The sequence below is a fragment of the Malaclemys terrapin genome, chromosome 4 (genome assembly GCF_027887155.1).
Source record: "Malaclemys terrapin pileata isolate rMalTer1 chromosome 4, rMalTer1.hap1, whole genome shotgun sequence".
Taxonomy (NCBI): Eukaryota; Metazoa; Chordata; order Testudines; family Emydidae; genus Malaclemys; species Malaclemys terrapin.
The window spans coordinates 1,504,228-1,528,106 of record NC_071508.1 but is presented as its reverse complement, the minus strand read 5'-3'; the positions used below and the strand labels follow the sequence as shown (position 1 = coordinate 1,528,106).

At 63.2% G+C, this 23,879-nt stretch overlaps 3 protein-coding genes across 4 annotated transcripts; 1 reads left to right on the top strand and 2 right to left on the bottom strand.

Moving 5' to 3' along the window:
- Nucleotides 1-43: 43 nt before the first annotated feature.
- THOC6 (THO complex subunit 6) lies at nucleotides 44-5,764 on the bottom strand. The gene is made up of 13 exons (XM_054026632.1): nucleotides 5,667-5,764; nucleotides 4,990-5,105; nucleotides 4,844-4,908; nucleotides 4,438-4,541; nucleotides 4,205-4,242; nucleotides 4,089-4,137; nucleotides 3,930-4,001; nucleotides 3,416-3,518; nucleotides 3,137-3,186; nucleotides 2,395-2,457; nucleotides 1,980-2,090; nucleotides 584-712; nucleotides 44-300 (listed from the first exon to the last, which is right to left on the bottom strand). The coding sequence occupies exons 1-13, from the start codon at nucleotides 5,679-5,681 to the stop codon at nucleotides 217-219; spliced, it is 999 nt and encodes a 332-aa protein (XP_053882607.1). The 5' UTR covers nucleotides 5,682-5,764; the 3' UTR covers nucleotides 44-216.
- Nucleotides 5,765-5,902: 138 nt separating this feature from the next.
- Nucleotides 5,903-11,249, top strand: HCFC1R1 (host cell factor C1 regulator 1). 2 transcript variants are annotated; one of them, XM_054026634.1, is made up of 6 exons: nucleotides 5,903-5,978; nucleotides 7,433-7,663; nucleotides 7,750-7,812; nucleotides 10,356-10,535; nucleotides 10,646-10,780; nucleotides 10,866-11,249. In XM_054026634.1, the coding sequence occupies exons 2-6, from the start codon at nucleotides 7,521-7,523 to the stop codon at nucleotides 11,014-11,016; spliced, it is 672 nt and encodes a 223-aa protein (XP_053882609.1). In that variant the 5' UTR covers nucleotides 5,903-5,978; nucleotides 7,433-7,520; the 3' UTR covers nucleotides 11,017-11,249. The 2 variants fall into 2 exon arrangements, with proteins under 2 accessions (XP_053882609.1, XP_053882608.1); XM_054026633.1 differs by having other exon boundaries at nucleotides 5,935-6,038.
- Nucleotides 11,250-11,716: 467 nt separating this feature from the next.
- Nucleotides 11,717-17,302, bottom strand: LOC128836315 (ras-related protein Rab-35-like). Its single transcript, XM_054026468.1, has 6 exons — nucleotides 16,981-17,302; nucleotides 14,966-15,016; nucleotides 14,417-14,540; nucleotides 14,144-14,268; nucleotides 13,872-13,996; nucleotides 11,717-13,158 (listed from the first exon to the last, which is right to left on the bottom strand). Exons 1-6 carry the CDS (start codon nucleotides 17,033-17,035, stop codon nucleotides 13,033-13,035), a joined length of 606 nt encoding a protein of 201 aa, XP_053882443.1. The 5' UTR covers nucleotides 17,036-17,302; the 3' UTR covers nucleotides 11,717-13,032.
- Nucleotides 17,303-23,879: the final 6,577 nt, after the last annotated feature.

Sequence of the window (23,879 nt, the reverse complement as noted above, 5' to 3'; positions counted from 1 at the left end):
CTGGCCAAACCCCTGAGCCGCAGGAACCCCCGGGGCACAGAGATGGGGCAGGGGGGACCAGTGTCACCCCAATTTTATTAAAAAAAACAGAAGAGAAAAAATCCAAAAGGGAGCAGGGAGAGGGGACTTGGGGGGCTCTGGGGTGGGAAGAGGGGATTGGGGGCAGAGAGCGGGGCTGGAGGGACTTGAACGGGGATCGGGGAACGCTGGGGGGCGCTATGCGAAGCAGAGGGAAAACGCCCGATAGCTGAAGTTGGTGAAGACGTCGACTTTGTGGCTGCTCCCGGAGGCCGTCAGCACCTGGAGGGTCAGACCAATGGGGGGGGGGGGGGGGTGTCAGTGGGGCCAGGATCCCGGGGTCCCCTTTGGGGCTGGATTAGCTACATCAGAGTCCCTGCCTCAAAGCCCCCTGCCCTCCCCCACCCCCCAACTAGATGTCTGACTCCACTCCAAGCCCCCCCAATTAAGTACCTTCCCCTCACTCCAATCCCAGCCCCACCCCCTCTCCCAGCCCCTCCCACCTCATTCCCAGCTCCTCCCCCACTCCACTCCCAGCCCCCAGCGTGAGCGGGGCGCCCCCTACCTTGTGCTCAGGGGAGCGCTCGTTGACGCAGAGCGAGTGCACGGAGCGGGGCGTGCAGGGGATCTGAGCCCTGATTTCCCCACTGATCTGCAGGTGGTTGATGGCCGGGCTGTGCCCTGCCGAGAGGATCTGGGGGGGCAGAGACGGGGCGGGGGGGTTAGTGAGAGACCTCGGGAGATAACGGAGGGAAAGAACGAATGAACGTGCGGGGCATGGAATGAGCGGGGGGACGGGAATAGAAGGAGAAAAAAGAAAAGAGGGGACTGGACTGAATGAAGAGAGCAATAAGAAGAACAAACAAATGAAAGGGGGAATGGGACAAACAAGAAAAAAGAAGCTGCAGTAAACGAACAAAAAGGCAAATGAATTAAGAGCCGAACACAGGAACAGAAGAAAAGAACATCAGAAATTAAATGAAGAAACGAGAGACGGAATGAAAAAAGAACGAGTGAAAAAATGAACTGGAGGATAGAACAAAAAAAGACGGAACCAAGGGCTAGATTAAAAAGCGAACAAATGAACAAGCCGGGGAATAGAACGAATGAAGAGGGCAAGACAAAGAACGAATGTAAAACGAAAGAAGGGACGAAGAAAGAGTAATAAAAAGAAAACAATGAAAAAAGAACAAATGAACAAACCAACAGGAGAACAGAACGAATGGGAAAAAAGTGAAATGAAAACACAGAGGAAGAGAATGAAAGGAAGAAAAACAGAACGAAGGTGTGAATGAATGAAGAGGGCAAGAGAACGAAAGAATGAACAAATAGGGAAATGGACAGCAGGAACATAAGAACGGCCAGATGGGGTCAGACCAAAGGTCCATCTAGCCCAGTGTCTTGTCTGCTGACGGTGGCCAATGCCAGGTGCCCCAGAGGGAGGAAGGAAGGAAGAGGGCACGAGAAAGAAAGAACGAAAAGAAAAATGAAGACAAACGAACGGGAAAAGGACAGACGAACAAAGAACCCCAATGTTGAATGAATGATAAAAGAAGCAAAGAATGACAAAAGAACGAATGAACAGGAGACGGAACAAATGGAGGAATAGAACGGAAGGATGAATGAAGGCTAGAAAGAATGAATAAAACGAACGAACAAATGAATGAATCGGGGAACAGAAAGAAGAAAACGTGTGAATGAATCAGTAAAAAGAACGAATGAACGAAAAGCATAAACGAACCCGCAGGGCAATGGGAAGAACAAACGAAATGAGGGAAGAAAACGAACAAAGCAATGAATGAATGCCCCTCCCGAAGTGGCCCCACGCCTGCCCACCGGGGAAGGACCCGACGCCCACCCAGCGTGTGCTGGGAAGGGGCCAGGCCGGCCGGGGGGCGAGCCGGAGGGGAGGAGGAGGAGCAGCCCGGGGCGGGGCAGGCCAAGGGGCACAGGGCACTCACCAGGTCCTGGTAGAACATGACGTGCTGCTGGCAGTGGGGCAGGGGGAAGACCGTGGTGGGGGTCACGGAGCGCAAGTGCCAGAGGGAGAGCGCCGGGCCCCCCCCGCACACCTGGGGGAGAGACAGGGTCAGACGCCACAGAGACCCCCCACAGCCCTGCTCCCCCTGCGTCCCATGAGCCTCTGCTTCTCAGGCCAACCCCTCGCAGCCAGGGGGAAACTGCTACCAGGCCCAGTGCATCCTGGGAGTCCCCCCAGCCTCGCACCACTGGGCGCAGTGTGTCCCCGGAGCCCCCCGGCCTCGCACGACTGGGCGCCGTGCGTCCTAGCAGATCCCTAGCCCCACACCTGAGGAGATGGTGACTTTACCACCCCAAACCAGAGCCCCCAGCGCCCCCTGCTGGGAACTCACGCACCATCCAGTCACAGTCTGTCGCCAGGCACCGGATCCACTTCCCATGCTGGGGCCGGCTGCATTCCTAGGGGAGGAGAACGAGGGACTGTTATGGGGGGAGCAGTGGGGTCTGATGGGTCAGAGCAGGGGGGGCTGGGAGCCAGGACTCCTGGGTTCTCTCCCCGGGTCTGGGAGGGGAGTGGGGGCTGGTGGGTCAGAGCAGGGGGGGCTGGGAGCCAGGACTCCTGAGTTCTCTCCCTGGCTCTGGGAGGGGAGTGGGGTCTGATGGGTCAGAGCAGGGGGGCTGGGAGCCAGGACTCCTGGGTTCTCTCCCCAGGTCTGGGAGGGGAGTGGGGGCTGGTAGGTCAGAGCAGGGGGGGCTGGGAGCCAGGACTCCTGGGTTGTCTACCCGCTCTTGGAGGGGAGTGGGGGCTGGGGGGTTAGAGCAGGGGGGGTGGGAGCCAGGACTCCTGGGTTCCCTGCCTGGCTCTGGGAGGGGAGTGGGGGCTGGTGGGTTAGAGCGGGGGGGCTGGGAGCCAGGACTCCTGGATTCTCTCCCCGGCTCTGGGAGGGCAGGGGGGCTAGGAGCCAGGACTCCTGGGTTCTCTCCCCGGCTCTGGGAGGGCAGGGGGGGCTGGTGGGTTAGAGCGGGGGGGGGGAGGGGGGCTGGGAGCCAGGACTCCTGGGTTCTCTCTCCGGCTCTGGGAGGGGAGGGGAGCGGGCTCTGGTGCTTAGAACGGGGGGCAGGGGGGAGCTGTTGTTACCTCGTATTTGTGCACTTCGATGAGCTGGACCTGCGCCCCGGTGCGTAGATCTGCGACACAGAGAGCTTGGTGTGAGGGGGGTCGGGGCCCCCAGCAGAGAGACAGCGGCGGGATGGGCCATTATCACATGGATACCCCTCTCCCCCAATCCCGGAGGACATGGAGAGGCCCCCAGGCTCCAAGCCACCCCCTCCCCCAGCCCCTGGGCCCGCCCTAGAGCTCAGGCTGGAGCGGGGGTGTCACGACAGCGGCAATGGGGGGGTCCCCCCGGTTCCTCACCCCACATGCGCACAGTGCCGTCCTCGCTGCCCGACAGACACTCCTGGGACTGGTCCCGCAGCGCCAGGCAGTGCACGTAGTCACTGTGCCCCCGGAACTCGTGCTGGGAAGACAGGGAGAGACAGTGTGGACAGATGGAGGTGGACAGGAACAGACAGACGGGGACAGACAGACATATGGGGGATGGACTGACAGAATGGGGTGGACAGGGATGGATGGACAGACAGACAGAGGTAGATGGGGACAGACAGACGGGAAGATGGGCGCACACAGACGGGAACAGACAGACGGGGGTGGCAGGATCAGACAGACGGGAGAACGGGAACACACAGACGGGGACAGACAGATGGGGCTGGACGGGGACAGACAGACCCTACCCTCCCGTTTCAGTGCGTTCCTGCCCATTTCCCCAGCAGTGACGGAGGGGGGCTCCCCCGGGGTCCATCCCTGTGCCCACGTCTCTGTGCCCATAGGCTCCCGTGGCCCCCCCAGCTCCCGTGCCCCCCCCACTCACGGTGAAGGTGCCAGACTCCAGGTCCATGGCGTGCACGGCACAGTCGCCCCCGGCCAGCAGGAGGCTGTTATCCTGCGGGGGAAGGGCAAAGAGACAGCAGGTGAGGGGGGGCTGGGTGACAGAGGGGAGTCCCCCTTCCCACAATGCATGGCGGCTCACCTTGGGGTTCAGCTGCAGGCTATTGATCTCGGGCACCTCCAGGCTGCTCCTGGCACAGGAGAGACAGAGGGAGTGTGAGAGACAAGGGGGTGGGGGCAGGGGACGGGGGGGCTCACCTGTACGGGGGTCTGCGGCTCCAGGCTTCCTTGCATCCCTGCCATGGAGAGACGCAGCGTTAGGAAGAACCCAGGAGCCCGGGGCGGGGGAGGCGGCATTAGGGGGAACCCAGGAGCCCGGGGCGGGGGAGGTGGCGTTAGGGGGGGACCCAGGAGCCCAGGGCGGGGGAGGCGGCGTTAGGGGGGGACCCAGGAGTCCGGGACCTGTGGGAGAGGGGAGCGGCACGTCTCACCTTCTTGACGATGTCGCTCCAGTTCCAGGCCCTGACCTCGCCGTTGCCGGAGCTCAGCAGCTGCCGATCGGTGGAGACCATGGCATAGACCGGCCCATCGTGGGCTGCGGAGGGAAGTGAGGCGGCGTCAGCGCTGGGGGAGGGGCGGGGCAGCTGGATTCAGGCATGATGGGAACTCCCTGGCATGACTGGGTGCAGTGCATTCTGGGAGCTACCCAGCTTGGCGTGACCACGCACAATGCATGCTGGGAGCTCCCCAGCTTGGTGCAATGCATCTTGGGACCTCTCTGGCTTCGCAAGACAGGGCACGAAGCACCCCAGGCTCTTCCCAGGTTGGTGCGAGTGGCCCCAATGCATGCTGGGAATCCCGTCACTCCTCACTCCCCCGCCCCCGAAAGGCACCTACCTGTGAAGGACACCACTGGCTTCTTGCTCTCCTCCTTGGCTTCGGAGCTCAGTGCCGCCGAGAGGCTGTGGGGGAGCAGAGGAGGGTGAGCGGGTGGGAGCAGCCCCGGGGGGACAGGGGGCGATGTGGGGCAGGGCGGGGGTTACCTAAAGATGGCGATCTCCCCATAGTTGTTCCCCGCTGCCAGGTACTTGCCACAGGGTGAGACGCTCTGGGAGAAGACGGTCATGTGCAGCAGCTCCAGCGCACGCTGGGCGTCCATCTGGGGGCGGGAGGGGGCACGGGTTAGGGGGTTAAATACTGGGATACACGCTCCCAACATGCACCGGGCCGGGTCGCGCCAACCCGGGGGGGGGTTCCCAGCATGCATCAGGCCGGATCGCGCCAACCCAGGGGGGGTTCCCAGCATGCATCGGGCCGGGTCGCGCCAACCCAGGGGGGGCTCCCAGCATGCATCGGGCCGGATCGCGCCAACCCAGGGGGGGTTCCCAGCATGCATCGGGCCGGGTCGCGCCAACCCAGGGGCGGCTCCCAGAATGCACCGGGGGCAAGTCGCGCCAACCCAGGGGGGGTTCCCAAAATGCACCGGGCCGGGTCGCGCCAACCCAGGGGCGGCTCCCAAAATGCACCGGGGGCAAGTCGCGCCAACCCAGGGGGGGTTCCCAGAATGCACCGGGGGCAAGTCGCGCCAACCCAGGGGGGGTTCCCAGAATGCACCGGGGCCGGGTCGCGCCAACCCAGGGGGGCTTCCCAGGCTGCTCCACATCCCTGCGCGGTGCATGCTGGGAGCCCCGTCCCCTGCCCGCTCCGCGGCTCCAGTTACCTCCCCAGGTGCCATGCGACCTCCTCGCACAACGTGCCTCCGCGTCGCGCCCCTCTGACGTCATCCACCCGCGCCTCCCCGCCGAGCACTACAGCTCCCAGCAGGCGACTCGGGCAGCGAGCGCGCGCGGGACCGATGGGAAGTGGAGTCCCCACGCGCCGGATGGTCTCGTCCCAGCAGGCAGCCCAGGGCTACATTTCCCAGCAGGCCCCGGGGCGCCGCAGTCCATTGGCCCGCTCCCGTCACGTGACGGGGGAGGCTGCGCACGCATCCTGCAGGAAGGCCGCGGCGGAGAATCCAGCGGACGCTGAGGTGCGGGCGGGGGGGAGCAAGGAAAAGGACCCCGGTCGGTGCGAAAAAAATCTCCGCCAGGTCCGTACGGCGCATGCGTCGAACTCCGCCCAACCGCTGCCCCCGGCGCGAGCCGAACGGTCTAAGCCGCGCGCCCAGGCGCCAACCGCCACACCTGGCGTCGCTCTGCGCATGCACGCGGCCCGGCTTGGGCCTGTGGCGCGCCCTCCTAAACTGCAGCCCCGCCCCCTGCTTTTAGCCACGCCCCTTTTCCAGGGCCTGGCCCATCTTGTCATGGGGGTGTGGCTGTGTGCAGTGCATCCTGGGAATCCCTCTGCTTGGCATGACCCACCCCAGTGCATCCTGGGAATCCCTCTGCTTGGCATGACCCACCCCAGTGCATCCTGGGAATCCCTCCGCTTGGCATGACCCACCCCAGTGCATCCTGGGAATCCCTCCGCTTGGCATGACTCACCCCAGTGCATCCTGGGAGCCCCTTGGCCTGGCGTGACCCACCCCAGTGCATCCTGGGAGCCCTCGGCCTGGCGTGACCCACCCCAGTGCATCCTGGGAATCCCTCCGCTTGGCGTGACCTACCCCAGTGCATCCTGGGAATCCCTCCGCTTGGCGTGACTCACCCCAGTGCATCCTGGGAATCCCTCCGCTTGGCGTGACCCACCCCAGTGCATCCTGGGAATCCCTCGGCCTGGCGTGACCCACCCCAGTGCATCCTGGGAATCCCTCGGCCTGGCGTGACCCCCCCCAGTGCATCCTGGGAGCCCCTCGGCTTGGCGTGACCCCCCCCCAGTGCATCCTGGGAGCCCCTCGGCTTGGCGTGACCCCCCCCCAGTGCATCCTGGGAGCCCCTCGGCTTGGCGTGACCCCCCCCCCAGTGCATCCTGGGAGCCCCTCGGCTTGGCGTGACCCCCCCCAGTGCATCCTGGGAGCCCCTCGGCTTGGCGTGACCCCCCCCAGTGCATCCTGGGAGCCCCTCGGCCTGGCGTGATCCACCCCAGTGCATCCTGGGAGCCCCTCGGCCTGGCGTGATCCACCCCAGTGCATCCTGGGAGCCCCTCGGCTTGGCGTGACCCCCCCCCAATGCATCCTGGGAGCCCCTTGACCTGGCGTGACCCCCCAGTGCATCCTGGGAGCCCTCGGCCTGGCATGACACCCCCCCCCCAATGCATCCTGGGACCCCTCAGCTTGGTGTGACCCACCCCACTGCATCCTGGGAGCCCCACAACTTGGCATGACCCCCCCCCCCCAGGGCATCCTGGGAGCCCCTCGGCCTGGTGTGACTCACCTCAGTGAATCCTGGGAGCCCCACAGCTTGACATGACTCGGCGCAATGCATGCTGGGAGCCCAGCAGCTCGGTCCATCTGGCGGCCGTGCGCCTTGGGAGTTGCACAGGGCCGGCTGAGCCCCATTGGCGGGGTCGCTGCGCGTGTAACTCTCTCTCCCCTTGTTTCCCCAGACGATGACCCACGGATGGGTCCCCCACCCTGGCAGCCGGGGGCGGCGGTGACCTCGAGCCCCGGCGCTGCCCCTTCCTAGGGGGGGACATGGGCTGGAGCCGCCGCCCATGGCTGGGCTCCCCCCGCTGCACGGCCCCAACCCCTGACTGGAGGCAGGAGGTGCCCCACAGAATGCCCTGGGCTGCTCGGGCTCAGGGGCTGGTCAGCTTCACGGGCGCGGAACTGCCATGGTGAGCATACGGGGGGCTGCTGAGATTGAAAGAGCTGGGACGGGGGGCTGGGACCCCCTGCTTTTAACTCTCTCCTCCTGTTTCAGCACCCACCAGCCGCCCCACACAGCATCGCTGGTCCTCAAACGCCACCTGGAGAAGGAGGAGCAGTGAGTATGGGGGGCGGGGGTGACATCAATGTGGGAGGTCTGGGGGTCCCCCCCTTATATTGGCCTTCATCCCCCTTCCTGGTTAAACCCCACCTGGCTCCTCACCACAGCCTAGCCACAGTGCATGCTGGAGGATCCCTAGTTTGGCAGGACTGAGGGTGGGACTTCCTGAGAGCTCCCCCAGTTGGCATGAGTGGGGACAGTGCATGCTGGGAGGCCGGGGGCTTGGCAGAACTGGGGGCAGTGCATGCTGGGAGTCCCTTTTCTTGGCGTAATTCAGTGCAGTGCATTCTGGGAGGTTCCTGGCCTCATGTGACTAGGCGCAGTGCAGCCCAGGAGACCTGTTACCAGCTTTGCCTGTTACTTTGGGGTACGCTCATTTATTAGGGTCACCCTTCTGGGGCCGGCTCTGTACTGTGTGTGTCACTTGTGTTCTCCTATGGAGCGCTGCTTCTCCCTGCTGCAAGTCCCCTCCCAATGGGGCTATCCTGCAGGACCTAGGTTCCCCCGGGCTGGGTTCCTCCAGCCCCAGAAGCTCTCTCTCTCTCACGCACACCCCGACTGGATTAATCAGCACTCCCAAACTGACCCCTTATATGCCCCTGGGCTCAGTCGTCTGGGTCGAGCAGCACTTCCAAGCTGCCACCCTCGGATGCCCCAGGTTCAGCACGTCTCCATCCCCACTTTCACATCACAACTGTTCTGGTCGTAACCCACTGGATGAGCAAACCCCCCAGGGTTTTGGGACGCTGCAGGGATCTTTAGCTGAGGTATGAGGAGTGTTGCTGCAGAGCCAATGAGGAAACCAAAAAACCCCCAGGAGGGGGAGACAGAGAGAGAGAGAAGCAACCAGCTTAACCATGAAAGTTATTTATTGGCAGGTAAGAACCACGGGGGAGCCAAACAAAACAGCGATCATATTAAAACAATGAGGAGTCCAGTGGCACGTTAAAGACTAACCGATTTCTTTGGGCATGAGCTTTCGTGGGTAAAAACCTCACTTCTTCAGCTGCCTGGAGTGAGAATTACAGCTGCTGGTATTATTATAATAGGAGGAGTATAAGAATGCCTTCATCTGTAATTCTCACTCCAGGCATCTGAAGAAGTGAGGTTTTTACCCACAAAAGCTTATGCCCAAAGAAATCTGTTAGTCTTTAAGGTGCCACTGGACTCCTCGTTGTTTTTGTGGGTACAGACTAACACGGCTACCCCCGATACTTAAATTTGATGATAAAAGTCAGGTTTAGAAAACTATAACTCAGTTGTCCCCAACCTTTTCCGTGGGGCGGGCGCCGGACGACTAGCCGCCGAGGACCGGGGCCGCCGAAATGCTGCCGGGAAGCAGCGTCTTCAAGACACGTTGCCGCCAAAATGCTGCCGTAATTCAGCGGCATTTCGGCAGTAGCGCTCCTTGAGGTTGCCGCTTCTCAGCGGCATTTCGGCGGCTGCTTTTCTGGCAGACAGTAGGCGGGCACCATGGCGCCCGTGGGCACTGCGTTGGGGACCCCTGCTCTAACTGATCCCACACGGCAGGGTCAGAAGGCTACACCTAGAGAGAGAGCGCGCGCTGGGTTCTCACCACTCTGAAGCTTGACTCGATCGGGGGTCCCAGGTGGTGGTGGTAGCGGAGGGTCTGGAGTGCTGGAGACAGGCAGAGCCCCCAGCACCGTCAGGCAGGAGAAGATGAAGTCCCAATGGAACGGATGCAGAGTTTGGATCCAGGCATCAGAGCACTGACTGGAGGGTGGAGAGGGGTTTTTGTAGAGAAACAAGAATGGTTCGAGGGAGAACACGAGATTTGTTTATGGGTAACTGGTGGCTCAAGGGAAGATCCCTGAGTTGTTTTGTTCACGACAGCGGGAGCTGATGTTCCTTCCGGGGAGCTCACAATGCACTTAGGGAGCGTCACTCGTTGGGATCCCAGTCAAGGATTCATGACTAGAATTGCTCTGATCACTCCTGAGCTGGGTGTGGGCAGGCTGAGTTCATTAACATCTGGAGCAGAGATCCCCCAGCATGCAGTGCGTCCCTGCCTTTCTGCTCCCAGAGTTCAGTGCGGTTCCCTGGTCTCCATTCGGTGTGCTACTGGCGCTGTCTCCTTGGCCCATCTTCCATGCAGATGAGGCCAGGGGAGTTTCTTTAAGCCTGTCCCCCGTATCCCAGGGTTAGGGGTGTCTCCCACGGCCTTAGCGTTGCTTTTTGTAAGTCTTTCTTCTGATGCAGATTTGGTTCCAGCAGAGGCTGGGGGCAGGGGTCCCTCAGGAGTCAGGCAGGCTGGGCACTGCGCCCGAGTTCCCCAAGAACACAGCTGCTAGGTAACACCCCGGGCTTGGCGTGAGGCGCTGCAATGGCTTCTGGGAGCTCTCCGGCTTGGCCGGACTGGTCACGAGGGCGCTCAGGAGCCCAAGGCTTGGCACGACTGTGCACAATGCATGCTGGGAAGCCCCGTCTCAGGGCAAGTGGGCACCCTGCAGCCCCCCAGGTTGGCGCGACCGAGTACAGTGCATTCTGGGAGCTCCCCTTTCTCTCCCCGCCCGCCGCAGGCAGCCCGGCCCAAAGCAGTTCCTGTCGGAGGAGAAGATGGCGGCCCGCTTCAACACGCTGAGCTTGGAGAACGACCACGCCTACAGCGGCAACGGCTTCCCTGCCCGGGGCCTGGCGCCCGACCCTGCCTGGGCACAGTGGGTGCAGGATTACGCCCGCTGCCGGCAGCCGGAGCAGAGGTACACGGGGCGTACCAAGGGGAGCAGGGGCGGGGAAGCATCGGGCTGGGGGGAACGAGGGACTCGCCCCAGAGGTGGCTGCATCTCAGCACTGTGTTCCCCCCCCCCAGGCTGCCTCTGGCTGGAGGGAGCGAGGACGCCAGCGGGGCGGAGGCCGAGGGGGGCAGCGTGGTGCTGGAGGGGGAGTTCAGCATGGCGGACTGCACCCCCCTCGGCCTGGTGGGGTCGGGCCGCCTGCAGTACGTGTGAGTATTGCCTCACGGAGGGGCAGGAGGGGGGCGGGAACAGGATCGCATTATCTAACACCTCTGTCTCCTTCCCCTGCCCCAGGAGCCCCTCGGCAGAGCTGGTGCTGTGGACCCCCCCGGGGAGCCGGGTGCCCCACTCCATCCGGACCCTCATGCTGCCCCCCAGCCCCCTGGCTGCCCCCCTGTTGCTTCCCCCGGGCCAGGGGGCGCGGGCGGAGGAGATGGAGCTGTGACGCAGGACCGTTCCCCGTCCCCGCTGGAGAGATGCTGGGTACGACTCACCCTGGACAGACCCTGTCCCCAGCGCTGCAGGCTTCCCCACAGCAGTGCCCCCAGCTGGGGCCTCCCTGCCGCTGCGAGCTTCCCCGCAGCAGCGCCCCCAGGGACACTGTGGCCACATAACGAACTGTACTGAAGTGTTTGTCTCTCTCCCGCGGCCGGGGGTCAATAAAGAAAAGAGACCCGAGGCTGGGGAGGTCTGCAATGTTTATGGGGCTGCCCCCCACACAGGGAGGGGGAACTTTGGGGGGGTCCCCTCTCTCCCTGCTGGAGGGACTGGGCGCCCCTGGTTTGCATTCAGCCTGGAAGATTTCCCGGCCCAGGCAGTTCTCGGGGCGGGACGGCGTTTCTCCCCGGCCTGAAAGTTCAAAAGCAGGGGAGGCGCTCGAAAGTGGTTTACAACATCTTCCTCCCCCCCCCTCACCAGGAATAGTCCCCCTCCCAGCAACACCACGAGCTTCCCCCAACAGTGCCCCCAGCCAGTGATGACACACCCTGCTGCTGTGAGCTTCCCTATAGCGGTGCCCCCAGCCAGAGACTCCACACCCACTGGCCCACCCGCAGCGCTGTGCCCTGCCTCAGTGACCCCCCTGCCAGCGAGTTCTCCCCCCCGCTATCCATCCCCTGGCGCAGTGAGCTTCCTCACCACAGTGGCCCAGGCCCTCCAACTGAATCCGGTTTCCGTTTCCCTGCAGATCCCTCACTGGCCACGGTCTCTCCCCCAGAGCAGGTCTGGCCCAAAGCAGAATGGCGAAGTGTAAACAGAATGAATCTGAATTAAGCAGGTTCCTGTTACGGGGAGGGTGTTCCAGGGCCCCCCCGACAGTCAAACCGCCTAGTGCAGGGGAAACTGAGGCACTCACAGCGAAGAACAGAACCCAGGAGTCCTGGCTCTCAGCCCATCCCCCTAGCCCTCACTCCCCCGAGCCAGGGAGAGACCCAGGCCTCTGGGCTGCGCAATCAGGCGTCTTTTCATACCTAAATTGTCTTTATTGAAGAAAAACCGTCTCTGGGGCGGGGTTAGTGTCAGTTCAGCCCCCCCAGGGCATGGCCGGATTATTGCACAGTTATTGGGGGGCCAACCCCACCCCCCCAGCCGTGCCCCCACTTCCAGTGCTAGGGTGAACCCCACTTCCGAGCTCCCTTTCTGCCCCCCAGGGGGGGCCCGGGGCTGCACCCCACTTGTGAACTGCCTCCTTTTGCTCCCCGTTCGGGGGCTGCCCCCCACTGCTGAGCCCCCCACCCCGTTCCTAGTGGGGCAGGAGCTCAGAGCCAGGCAGCAAACCCCAGATTTGAGCCCAGAGGGGGGAACCCCATCTTGTTCCCAATGGGGGGGCTATATCCCTGGCTGTTCCCAGAGCGTGGGGGGCAAGGAGAGGGTTCAGGGGGCTGGCTTCACCCCCATTTCCTAGGTGCTGCCTTTCCAGTGCTCAGGAGGGTTGGATTGCATAGTGCAGAAGGGCACTTTTGGGGGGCCCCACTGGAAAACATTTGAGGGCCCCTGTGGGAGAATGGAGAGCTGGAGCAGGGAGACACCCCCAAACAAATGGGGGCACAGGAGGGGCGGAGCAGGAACCCCCACGTGTTCCCCCACTCCAGAGTTGTGGGATGAGTTCGGGGGGCATGTGCACCCCGAAGTGCAGGGGGCAGGAAGTGGCATCTTCCCTTTCACAGTGGGGTGGAGGGATAGGGATGGGGGGCCCAGAGCAGATTGGGGGGCAGGGGGAAAAATTGGGGGGCCAGGCCCCCCCCGGGGCAGAACAGTCTCCTCCATTTCCTTCTCTCTGTTCCTTCCACCAAACCCCCCCCCCAGCCAGCCCCCCAAGCTCCAGCTCTCCCCCACTCCAGCCCCTCGTCCCCCAACGGCCAGGAGCCCCCAGACGGGGGAGGGGGGCAGATACCCCCCCCATATACACACAGTCCATCCTGCCCCAGGGGGTGGGGGCAGGGGCTCAGCTCCCCCCGGCCCCTCAGCAGCATTTCTTGACGGGGGGCTTCTTCTTGGGCCTGTTGATCTTCACCACCTCGGGGTGCTGCAGCCGCGCCAGGTTCTCCTGCTTCATGCGCAGTACCATGGCCGTCACCGCGTTGAACATCTGGGGGGCGGGCGAGAGGGTGATGAGCTTCCCGCAGCGGTGCCCCGGCCCGATCCCGGCACCGGCGTTGCGAGCTTCCCCGCAGCGGTGCCCCCGGCCCCATCCCGGCGCCGCGAGCTTCCCCGCAGCGGGGGCCCCCGGCCCGATCCCGGCGCCGCGAGCTTCCCCGCAGCGGGGGCCCCCGGCCCGATCCCGGCGCCGCGAGCTTCCCCGCAGCGGGGGCCCCCGGCCCGATCCCGGCGCCGCGAGCTTCCCCGCAGCGGGGGCCCCCGGCGCCGCGAGCTTCCCCGCAGCGGGGGCCCCGGCCTCATCCCGGCGCTGCGAGCTTCCCCGCAGCCTCTTCTCCTCCCCTCGCCCCATGGTGCTGGGAGCTTCCTGGCAACTCCCCCGCCACCCTCCCACACACACACTGCTGCGAGCTTCCCTACAGCAGTGCCCTGCCAGCTTCCCTCCCCACCCCCTACAGGGCTGTAAACTTCCTCACAGCTGTGCCAGGCCAAGGCCAACTTCCCGGCAGTCCCACCCCCCCCCTTTCCCGGCATGGTGCTGGGAGCTTCCTGGCAACAGTGTCCCAGCCATGGACTGTTCCTGCCCCTGCCCCTCCCCCGCATCCCGAGACTACACTGTGCCGTGAGCTTCCCCTCAGCAGTGCCCCCAGGCTGGATTCTCCAACCCCGCCCATGCTGCGAGCTTCCCCACAGCAGTGCCGGTACCTCCTCAATGTTGAGGTTCTCCTTGGCGCTGGTCTCGAAGAGCCGCACCCCCATCTGCTCGCTGAAGCGCCGGGCGTCGGCCGTCTCCACCTGCTTCCGGGATGGGTCCTCACACTTGTTCCCCACTGCGGGGAAGGGAGGGAGGATCAGACCCGGGGGTCTGGGCCCCCAAGGGTTAACCCAGAGTCCCCAGGGGTAGGGGGATGGGGGGCAAGGGACAGATCCCCTAGAGGAGGGCAGTGCTGGGGGGTTGCGGGGGACCCCAGACTCACCCAGGACTTTGCAGACACTGTCACAGTTCTGCCCAATCTCGTGCAGCCAGCGCTTGACGTTGACGAAGGATTCGGGGTTCGTCACATCGTAGACGATGATGACTCCATGGGTGTTGCGGTAATACCTGCCCGGGGGGGAGGGGGAGAGACAAGCCATGGGACCCAGGCGTCCGAGAAATCAACAAGCCCCCACTCCCCTCCCAGAGCCGAGAGAGAACCCAGGAGTCCTAGCTCCCAACCTCCCCCTGGATGGGACCCAGGCGTCTGGCTCACGTGGAGGTGATGGTGCGGAATCGCTCCTGTCCAGCCGTGTCCCAGATCTGTAGCTTGACCCGCTCGCCGTTGATCACCACGGTCCGGATTTTGAAATCCACGCCGATGGTGGTGATGTAGCTGCCTGCCGGGGGGGCGAGGGGGCGGGCGCGGAGACGAAGGGGAAGAGAGAGGAACCGGGAAGGGGAAGGAGAAAAGGGAGGAACAGACGAGTGATGCATCTGGCCGAGGGAGTCACAGGGCTCTGCGAGGATCCCCCCCCCGAGACACCCCCAGACCCAACAGTGCCCCCCCAGTGGGGTCCGTCCCAGGGAGAGGGGCTTGGAGCCAGGAGTGCAGTCGCTCCAGCCCTGGGGACCCCCCCAAGCACCCGGAGGGAAGGGACCCCCAAGAACCACAGAGCCCACGGGGAACAGAGGGAGGATTTGGGGACTGAAGTAGGGAGAGGAATCGGGAGGCAGAGGGGTTTGGGGGGCAGTGAGGGAAGGAGGCTGGGGACCTGGGGGGGGTGAAGGGGGGCAGCCAGGCTGTGGGTGGGGGGGTACTTACCGGAGAACGTGTTATCTGCAAACCGCAGCAGAAGGCTGCTCTTCCCCACCCCTGTGGGGAGAAAGGGCTGGTTAGGGGGAGCAGCCAAGACCCCCCTCCAAATCCCCCCCCCGCACCTGGTCCCAGAGTGACTTGCCGCACCCACAACACAAACAGACACCAACCACTCCCTCCCAGAGCCACCCGGGGTGTTTACCCAGGGAGTGTCACCCTCGCCCCATCTCCCAGAGAGAACCCAGGAGTCCTGGCTCCCAGCCCCCCCCTGCTCTAAGCACTAGACCCCACTCCCCTCCCAGAGCCGGGGAGAGAACCCAGGAGTCCTGGCTCCCAGCCCTCAGCGCTCTACCCACCAGACCCCACTCCCCATCCCAAGCCAGGGAGAGAACCCAGGAGTCCTGGCTCCTGGCCTCTCTCAAGCCCCAGCTTCTCTGGAGGGAAGGGTGGGTGGCGCTGGGACTCACTGGACTGAAGGGAACAGCTGCACCTCTCTTCCCACCCCCACAGCCTGCCAGGCCTCGCCAGGCGGGGAGAAACCTGGACCCAGGCATCCGGGGCGGCTCCCTTCCCAAGCACCGCTCCGTTACAAACCTCGCCCCGAGGGCGGCCAGGGCAGGGAACCAGCTGAGATCTGGGGGCCTCTCCCAACACACCATAGGTGTGATCTGCACAACACCCCGGCACACCCCAGAGGGGCAGAAGGTAGAAAGAGGAGGAATGAAAAGGGGGAGGGAGAAACCCCACCCCTCTGTTATACAGGGGTCGATCTCAATGCATTTCAAACGGGGGGGTGTCTATTTACCCCACTGCACTCATGGGGAAACTGAGGCACGGATGTGCAGGGAAATGTCCAAGTTCACAGAGCTGGGAAAGAACCCAGGAGTCCTGGCTCCCAGCCCCCAGCTCTAACCCACCAGCCCCCATTTCCCTCCCAGAGCCGGAGAGAGAACCCAGGAGTCCTGGCTCCCAGCCCCCAGCTCTAACCCACCAGCCCTCATTTCACTCCCAGAGCCAGGGAGAGAACCCAGGAGTCCTAGCTCCCAGCTCTAATCCACCAGCCCCCACTCCCCTCCCAGAGCTGGGGAGAGAACCCAGGAGTCCTGGCTCCCAGCCCCCGCTCTGACCCCTAGGCCGCGGGGGGGGGGCGCTGGAGTGCAGAGAACAGGCCGAAGGGGAAGGTGCAGAAGTGGGAGCAGGTGGAGGAGGAGAAAAGGGGGGGACAGAGGGTGGCAGGAGAAAAGGGGGGGACAGAAGAGAAATAACACAAAGGAGATGGGGGGAAGGGGGGATAGGGACAGAGCCAGGAGAGGAGGGAAGAACATGGAGGGAGGAAGAGAAACGTGGGGACAGGGGGAAGGAACTGGGGGGGAAGAGAGGGATATGGGGGGGTGTTTTCCCCAGAGGGCGCCAGGAAGGGGCGGGTGGGGGGAGAAGAGAATCTGGAAGAAAGGAGGGAAACAGAGACACGAAGCGGGGAAACAACGTGGAGAGAGGGAGCGAGAGAAAGGAAAGAAGGAGACGGACAAAGGGGGCGGGGGGGCAGCGGAAGGGGGTCCCGGGGAAGGGGCGACGGGGGGGAGCAGGGAAAGGAGGGACAGGAGCCCCGGGGAAGGGGGAACAGGGGGAAGGGGGCCCCAGGGTGGAGGCAAAGAAGGGGGGACAGGGAAGGGGGGACATGGGGAGGCAGAGGAAAGGGTCCCGGGAAGGGGGGGACAGGGGGGATCGCGCCGGGGGGATCAGGGGAAGCGGGGCCAGGGGGGAGGGGGCACAGAGAGGATCACACCAGGGGGAGCAGGGGAAGCGGGGAAGAGGGGGCCCGGGGGAGGAGGCACAGGGGGGCCCGGGGGAGGAGGCACAGGGGGGCCCGGGTAAGGGGGGCCCGGGGGAGGGGGCACAGAGGGGATCATGCCAGGGGGGGGAGCAGAGGAAGCGGGGGAAGAGGGGGCCCGGGGGAGGCGGCACAGGGGGGCCCGGGGAAGGGGTCCGGGGGGGGGGGATCGGCCAGGCCCGGCCCCTACCCGAGTCCCCGATGATGAGCAGCTTGAAGAGATGGTCATAGTCCTTGCCAGCCATTCGCCTGCCCGGCCCGGTCGGGTCCGGTCCCTCCCTCCGCCTGTCCGGTCCGGTCCGGTCCGGCCCCCGGGCTGCGGGGGGTCAAAGTCCCGGCCCGGGAGCTGCCTGGGCGCAGGGCCGCCGCTCAGGGGCTCATGGCCGGGGGGCCCCGGGCCCGGCGGCAGGAAGGGGGCGGGCAGAGGCGGGCGGGAATCGGGCCCCCGAGAAACCCCCCCTGGACCAGCAGCGCCCGCGGCCCGGCGCCGGCTGCCCCCGCATCAGCTGACCCAGCCCCGCCCTTCCTGCGGCTCCCGCGGCCGGCGGCTGGGGGCGGGGCCGGGGGCGGGGCCAAGTGACCCCCCCCCTCCCCGGACACGCCCCCGGCCGGCTGATGGGCCCTGCCCGCCCCGGCGCCCCCAAACACCCGCCCTGCCCCCTAGGCACCCCAAATCCCCACCCCCAGATCTCCTCCTCTGTGCCCCAAACACCCTCCCTGCCCCCCAAATCCCCACCCTCAGATCTCCTCCTCTGCACCCCAAACACCCGCCCTGCCCCCTAGGCACCCCTCCCCCTGCACCCCAAATCCCCACCGCCATATCGCCTCTTCTGCGCCCCCAAACACCCTCCCTGCCCCCTATGCACCCCTCCCCTGCCCCCCAAATCCCCACCGCCAGATCTCCTCCTCTGCACCCCAAACACCCACCCTGCCCCCTATGCACCCCTCCCCCTGCACCCCAAATCCCCACCGCCAGATCTCCTCCTCTGTGCCCCAAACACCCTCCCTGCCCCCTATGCACCCCTGCCCCCCAAATCCCCACCCCCAGATCTCCTCTTCTGCGCCCCCAAACACCCACCCTGCCCCCTATGCACCCCAAATACCCACCCCAGATCTCCTCCTCTGTGCCCCCAAACACCCACCCTGCCCCCTATGCACCCCTCCCCTGCACCCCAAATCCCCACCTCCAGATCTCCTCTTCTGCGCCCCCAAACACCCGCCCTGCCCCCTAGGCACCCCAAATCCCCACCCCCAGATCTCCTCCTCTGTGCCCCAAACACCCTCCCTGCCCCCCAAATCCCCACCCTCAGAACTCCTCCTCTGCGCCCCCAAACACCCGCCCTGCCCCCTATGCACCCCTCCCCCTGGCCCCCAAATCCCCACCCCCAGATCTCCTCTTCTGTGCCCCCAAACACCCTCCCTGCCCCCTATGCACCCCTCCCCTGCACCCCAAATCCCCACCGCCATATCGCCTCTTCTGCGCCCCCAAACACCCGCCCTGCCCCCTATGCACCCCTCCCCCTGCCCCCCAAATCCTCACCCCCAGATCTCCTCTTCTGTGCCCCCAAACACCCTCCCTGCCCCCTATGCACCCCTCCCCTGCACCCCAAATCCCCACCGCCATATCTCCTCTTCTGCGCCCCCAAACACCCACCCTGCCCCCTATGCACCCCTCCCCCTGCCCCCCAAATCCCCACCGCCATATCGCCTCTTCTGTGCCCCCAAACACCCGCCCTGCCCCCTATGCACCCCAAATCCCCACCCCCAGATCTCCTCCTCTGTGCCCCCAAACACCCACCCTGCCCCCTATGCACCCCTGCCCCTGCCCCCCAAATCCCCACCCCCAGATCTCCTCTTCTGTGCCCCCAAACACCCGCCCTGCCCCCTATGCACCCCTCCCCTGCACCCCAAATCCCCACCTCCAGATCTCCTCTTCTGCGCCCCCAAACACCCACCCTGCCCCCTATGCACCCCAAATCCCCACCCCCAGATCTCCTCCTCTGTGCCCCCAAACACCCACCCTGCCCCCTATGCACCCCAAATACCCACCCCCAGATCTCCTCCTCTGTGCCCCCAAACACCCACCCTGCCCCCTATGCACCCCTGCCCCTGCCCCCCAAATCCCCACCCCCAGATCTCCTCCTCTGTGCCCCAAACACCCTCCCTGCCCCCCAAATCCCCACCCCCAGATCTCCTCCTCTGTGCCCCAAACACCCTCCCTGCCCCCCAAATCCCCACCGCCAGATCTCCTCCTCTGTGCCCCAAACACCCTCCCTGCCCCCCAAATCCCCACCGCCAGATCTCCTCCTCTGTGCCCCAAACACCCTCCCTGCCCCCCAAATCCCCACCCCCAGATCTCCTCCTCTGTGCCCCCAAACACCCGCCCTGCCCCCTATGCACCCCTCCCCCTGCACCCCAAATCCCCACCGCCATATCGCCTCTTCTGCGCCCCCAAACACCCACCCTGCCCCTATGCACCCCAAATCCCCACCCTCAGATCTCCTCCTCTGCACCCCAAACACCCACCCTGCCCCCTATGCACCCCTCCCCCTGCACCCCAAATCCCCACCGCCAGATCTCCTCCTCTGTGCCCCAAACACCCTCCCTGCCCCCCAAATCCCCACCCCCAGATCTCCTCCTCTGTGCCCCCAAACACCCACCCTGCCCCCTATGCTAGGGTGTCCAGACAGCAAGTGTAAAAAATCAGGACAGGTGGTGGGAGGTAATAGGAGCCTATATAAGAAAAAGACCCAAAAATCGGGAATGTCCCTATAAAATCGGGACATCTGGTCACCCTACCCTATGCACCCCTGCCCCCCAAATCCCCACCGCCATATCTCCTCTTCTGCGCCCCCAAACACCCTCCCTGCCCCCAAAATCCCCACCCCCAGATCTCCTCCTCTGTGCCCCCCAAACCCCACCCTGCCCCCTATGCACCCCACCCCCAGCACCTCAAATCCCTACTCCAGACCTCCTCTTCTGTGCCCCCAAACACCCTCCCTGCCCCCCTATGAACCCCTCCCCCTACACCCCAAATCCCCACCCCCAGATCTCCTCTTCTGTGCCCCTAAACACCCACCCTGCCCCCCTATGCACCCCAAATCCCCACCCCCAGATCTCCTCTGCGCCCCCAAAAACCCACCCTGCCCCCTATGCACCCCAAATCCCCACCCCTAGATCTCCTCCTCTGTGCCCCCAAACACCCACCCTGCCCCCTATGCACCCCTCCCCCTGCACCCCAAATCCCCACCCCCAGATCTCCTCTTCTGCGCCCCCAAACACCCACCCTGCCCCCTATGCACCCCAAATCCCCACCCCCAGATCTCCTCCTCTGTGCCCCCAAACACCCACCCTGCCCCTATGCACCCCTGCCCCTGCACCCCAAATCCCCACCCCCAGATCTTCTCCCCTGTGCTTCCATACACCCACCCTGCCCCCCAAATTTCTATCCCCCAGACCTACTCCCTGCACCTCCAAACACCCACCCCACCCTTATGCACCCCAAATTCCCACCCCGACTCCCTCCCTGCCCCTCTGCACCCCACCCCCTGCACCCCAAATCTCCACCCCTAGACCTCCTCCCCTGGATTGGAAGCCCCCCAGGCTGTGCCCTACAGATGGTCAGGTCCACCCCTCCCAGAGATGGGGTCACCTCCCACTCTGCCCTCTTGCCGCCCAGGAAATGGGTTCCCCCTTCCCCATCCCCCCAGATGCCCCCCTTCATCAGCCCCCCAGAAGATGGCTCCCCCGACTCCCACACACACACCCAGTCCCCTCCCTCCAGTTGATCCCCCCCAAGATCTGGAGTCCCCCCTACAGCCCATTCCCTGTGTCGGGGCGGGGGGTGTCTGTGCTGGAGTTGTCCATCTGTCTGTCTGTGGCGCGTTCCTCCACCCGGGAAGGACATTCCAGCCTTGCCTCCCGCCCGCCCCCCCACAGCGCCACAAGCACCCCATTGTTCTCCTGCCCCGAGGGAGCGACCACAGCTGCTCGCTCCCCTCCCAGAGCCGGGGAGAGAACCCAGGAGTCCTGGCTCCCAGCCCCCCCTGCTCTAACCACCAGACCCCACTCCCCTCCCAGAGCTGGGGAGAGAACCCAGGAGTCCTGGCTCCCAGCCCCCTGCTCTAACCACTAGACCCCACTCCCCTCCAGAGCCGGGGAGAGAACCCAGGAGCCCTGCCTTGTAGAAATGACACACAAACACACACAGCGATTAGTAACCATCTCTTTCTACACTTGCTCTGCATAAATGATATTTGCACAAGGCAGCGGATTAGAAAAATCTCTGGTCACAACCCGAGCGCATTAAATATCGAGACTGACAGCCTCTGAGTCACTGTCGTAAGAAGGGTTAGTAATGGGGCATGTTCCCTGTGTAGATAAATAGACCTTTGATCGTATAATAACCCAAGGTGCACTGGGCACATTGAGCAGATAATGTAGGAAAATATTCTGCCCCCTGCTGGAGGGGGATGAGCCCTGCTCTGCGTGTGTGACAGACTCTAGAACCTCAAAAGTTAAGAGGGTGCTTCATGGAAGGGGAGTAGGGCCTAGTAGGTTAGAGCAGCGGAGAGGGCTGGGCATCAGGACTCCTGGGTTCTCTTCTCTGCCATTGTGTGACCTTGGTCAAGTCCCTTCGCCTCGCCGTGCCTCAGATTGCCCCATGTGAAGTGGGGATAAGGTTAGGAACTCAGTTTACAGGGGTTGGGTTGAGGGGGTTAATCAGTGTTATTAAAGTGCTAATCAAGTGGAAGGTGCTGGCTAAGGGTCAGTGCTGAGGGTTATTACATAGCCTCTTTTCTCTTGGCTTCTCTAGTGTTCTAGCCAGCCACCTTTTGTGCCTTGTATTGAGTCACCTAGAACATCTCCACCAAACCTGAAGCAGATATTTTTACAGATGCCCTGTTCTGCACCTTCTGTCAGCACATAATACATGTTAGTCCTGAGTTCTCATCTGAAAAAAGCAGATGAGCAATGCGTCTTGGTAGCTAGAGATCCACGGGCAAGGGAGTGACGAGTGGGTTAATCTAGAACAGGATGTAGGGTGATCTAGAACTGTCAATTGGCTGACACCAAACCTGCCATTGGGAAGTATAGAGGGGTAAGCGAGCAATGAAGAGTCCACCTGAAGTGAATTCTGTGATCTAGAACTCCAAACAGGATATGATGTAGGACCACATCTTTATCAACACGGTGCATCCACTTGGAGTGAATGGTGTAGCCAAGAACACCAGCTATGATCACACACCATAACTGTTACTGCCATAGAGAATCCACCTGGCCAATTTAGAAAGGGACGTCTGGGTATCCCCGTACTCCCAGTATCCTAACCAAAACACTCAATTGGCTCACATGAAACATTCATTTGGCTAATCAGCACCATCCAGTTTGTCAAGCCATGGTGAGAAGGGTTGGATAACCTGGTAGGATAACCTAGAACCCTAATTTGTTCAATATGGAGTATCCAGTTGAATAGAGTTGGACAACCTAGATTATGCAGTAGGATAATAGGGAACTCGTGGTTGGTCAATACTGCATATCCCAGAGGTGGGCAAACTACGCCCCGTGGGCCACATCCGTCCCAAGGGACCCTCCTGCCTGGCCCCTGAGCTCCTGGCCGGGGAGGCTAGCCCCCGGCTTCTCCCTTGCTGTTTCCCCTCCCCCGCAGCCTGAGCTCACTGCACCACCGGCGCAATGCTCTGGGCGACGGGGCTGCAGAGCCGGGGCCTGACCCGGTGCTCTGTGCTATGCGGTGGCGTGGCTGGCTCCAGCCAGGCGGCGCAGCTGCCTGTCCTGGTGCTCTGGGCGGCGCGGCTGTAGCGCCGCCAGCCATCGGTGCTCCAGGCAGCGTGATAAGGTGGCAGGGAACGGGGGGGTTGGATAGAGGGCAGGGGAGTTTGGGGTGGTGGTCAGGGGGTGGGGGTGTGGATAGGGGTTGGGGCGGTCAGAAGGCAGAGAACAGGGAGGTTGAATGGGGGCAGGGGTCCCGGGGGAGCAGTCAGGAAGGAGACAGGGGGTTGGATGGGGTGGCGGGGGGCAGTCAGGGGCAGGGGTTCTGGGAGTGGTCAGGGGACAGGAAACAGGGGGAGGTAGATGAGGCAGGGGTCCTGGGTGGGCCCATCAGGGGACAGGGAATGGGGGGGGTTGGATGGGGCAGGAGTCCCGGGGGGGCCATCAGGGGGAGAGAAGCAGGGGGGGTTGGATAGGAGGCCGGGGCCATGCCATGCCTGGCTGTTTGAGGAGGCACAGCCGCCCCTAACCGGCCCTCCATACAATTTTGGAAACCTGATGTGGCCCTCAGGCCAAAAAGTTTGCCCGCCCCTGGCATATCGAGTAGTATAAAGCTGGCTAATATAGATCACTCAGTAGGATAATCTAGAACTCTAGTCCAGCCAATATGGAGTATACAGCTGGTTACAGTTAGCCAACAGATTGTGCAGTAAGAGAACCTAGCACCCGTAGGCAGCTACTACAGGTTACCCAGTCAGATAGGATTGGGCAACCTAGAACAGCCAGTGGCTGGACCCTTGCTTGTTCAGCGTGCATCATTAAACCTAGGAGGCTGAGTACCTAGAATGGCTCTGTTGACCCACCTAGAACATCAACTTGGGCAATTGAGGGGGAAAGGTTTTGGAAACCTGGAACTTGCAGTAGCGTATCAGCAAATCCTCTGGACAGACTCTCTAGTTGAGTGACCTAGAACATCCTGTTGAGTGACCTTGCAGCTAGTTACCCAAAGACTCCTCTCATTGGCACCTCAGTAACCAGCTGGTTTGGCCGCTTCCTTTGTTTGGTGCTGGTGTCTTGTATCCACTCCTGACCCCTCTTCCTCTCCACCCCCTAAAACAGGGGAGGGCAAAGTTTTTGGCCTGAGGGCCACATCGGGGTTACACAACTGTTTGGAGGGCCAGGTAGGGAAGGCAGTGCCTCCCCAAACAGCCTGGCTCCCGCCCCCTCCCACTTCCCACCCCTTGACTGCCCCCCTCAGAACTCCCAACCCATCCAACCCCCCTGCTCCCTGTCCCTTGACTGCCTTGACCCCTATCCACACTTCCGCCCCCTGACAGCCCCCCCAGGACTCCCATCCCC

Bases quoted from the DNA above. Each gene is read 5' to 3' on its own strand.
- HCFC1R1 (XM_054026634.1), top strand. From the start codon at position 7,521: ATGGGCTGGAGCCGCCGCCCATGGCTGGGCTCCCCCCGCTGCACGGCC. The intron at 10,536-10,645 runs GTACACGGGGCG...CCCCCCCCCCAG, and splicing joins TGCCGGCAGCCGGAGCAGAG to GCTGCCTCTGGCTGGAGGGA. The intron at 10,781-10,865 runs GTGAGTATTGCC...CCCCTGCCCCAG, and splicing joins TCGGGCCGCCTGCAGTACGT to GAGCCCCTCGGCAGAGCTGG.
- THOC6 (XM_054026632.1), bottom strand. The intron at 4,909-4,989 runs GTAACCCCCGCC...GCTCCCCCACAG, and splicing joins GGGGAGATCGCCATCTTTAG to CCTCTCGGCGGCACTGAGCT. The intron at 4,138-4,204 runs GTGAGCCCCCCC...CTCCTGTGCCAG, and splicing joins AGCCGCAGACCCCCGTACAG to GAGCAGCCTGGAGGTGCCCG.
- LOC128836315 (XM_054026468.1), bottom strand. From the start codon at position 17,035: ATGGCTGGCAAGGACTATGACCATCTCTTCAAGCTGCTCATCATCGGG. The intron at 14,541-14,965 runs GTAAGTACCCCC...CCCCCCCGGCAG, and splicing joins TGCAGATAACACGTTCTCCG to GCAGCTACATCACCACCATC. The intron at 13,159-13,871 runs GTACCGGCACTG...CCCGCCCCCCAG, and splicing joins AGAACCTCAACATTGAGGAG to ATGTTCAACGCGGTGACGGC.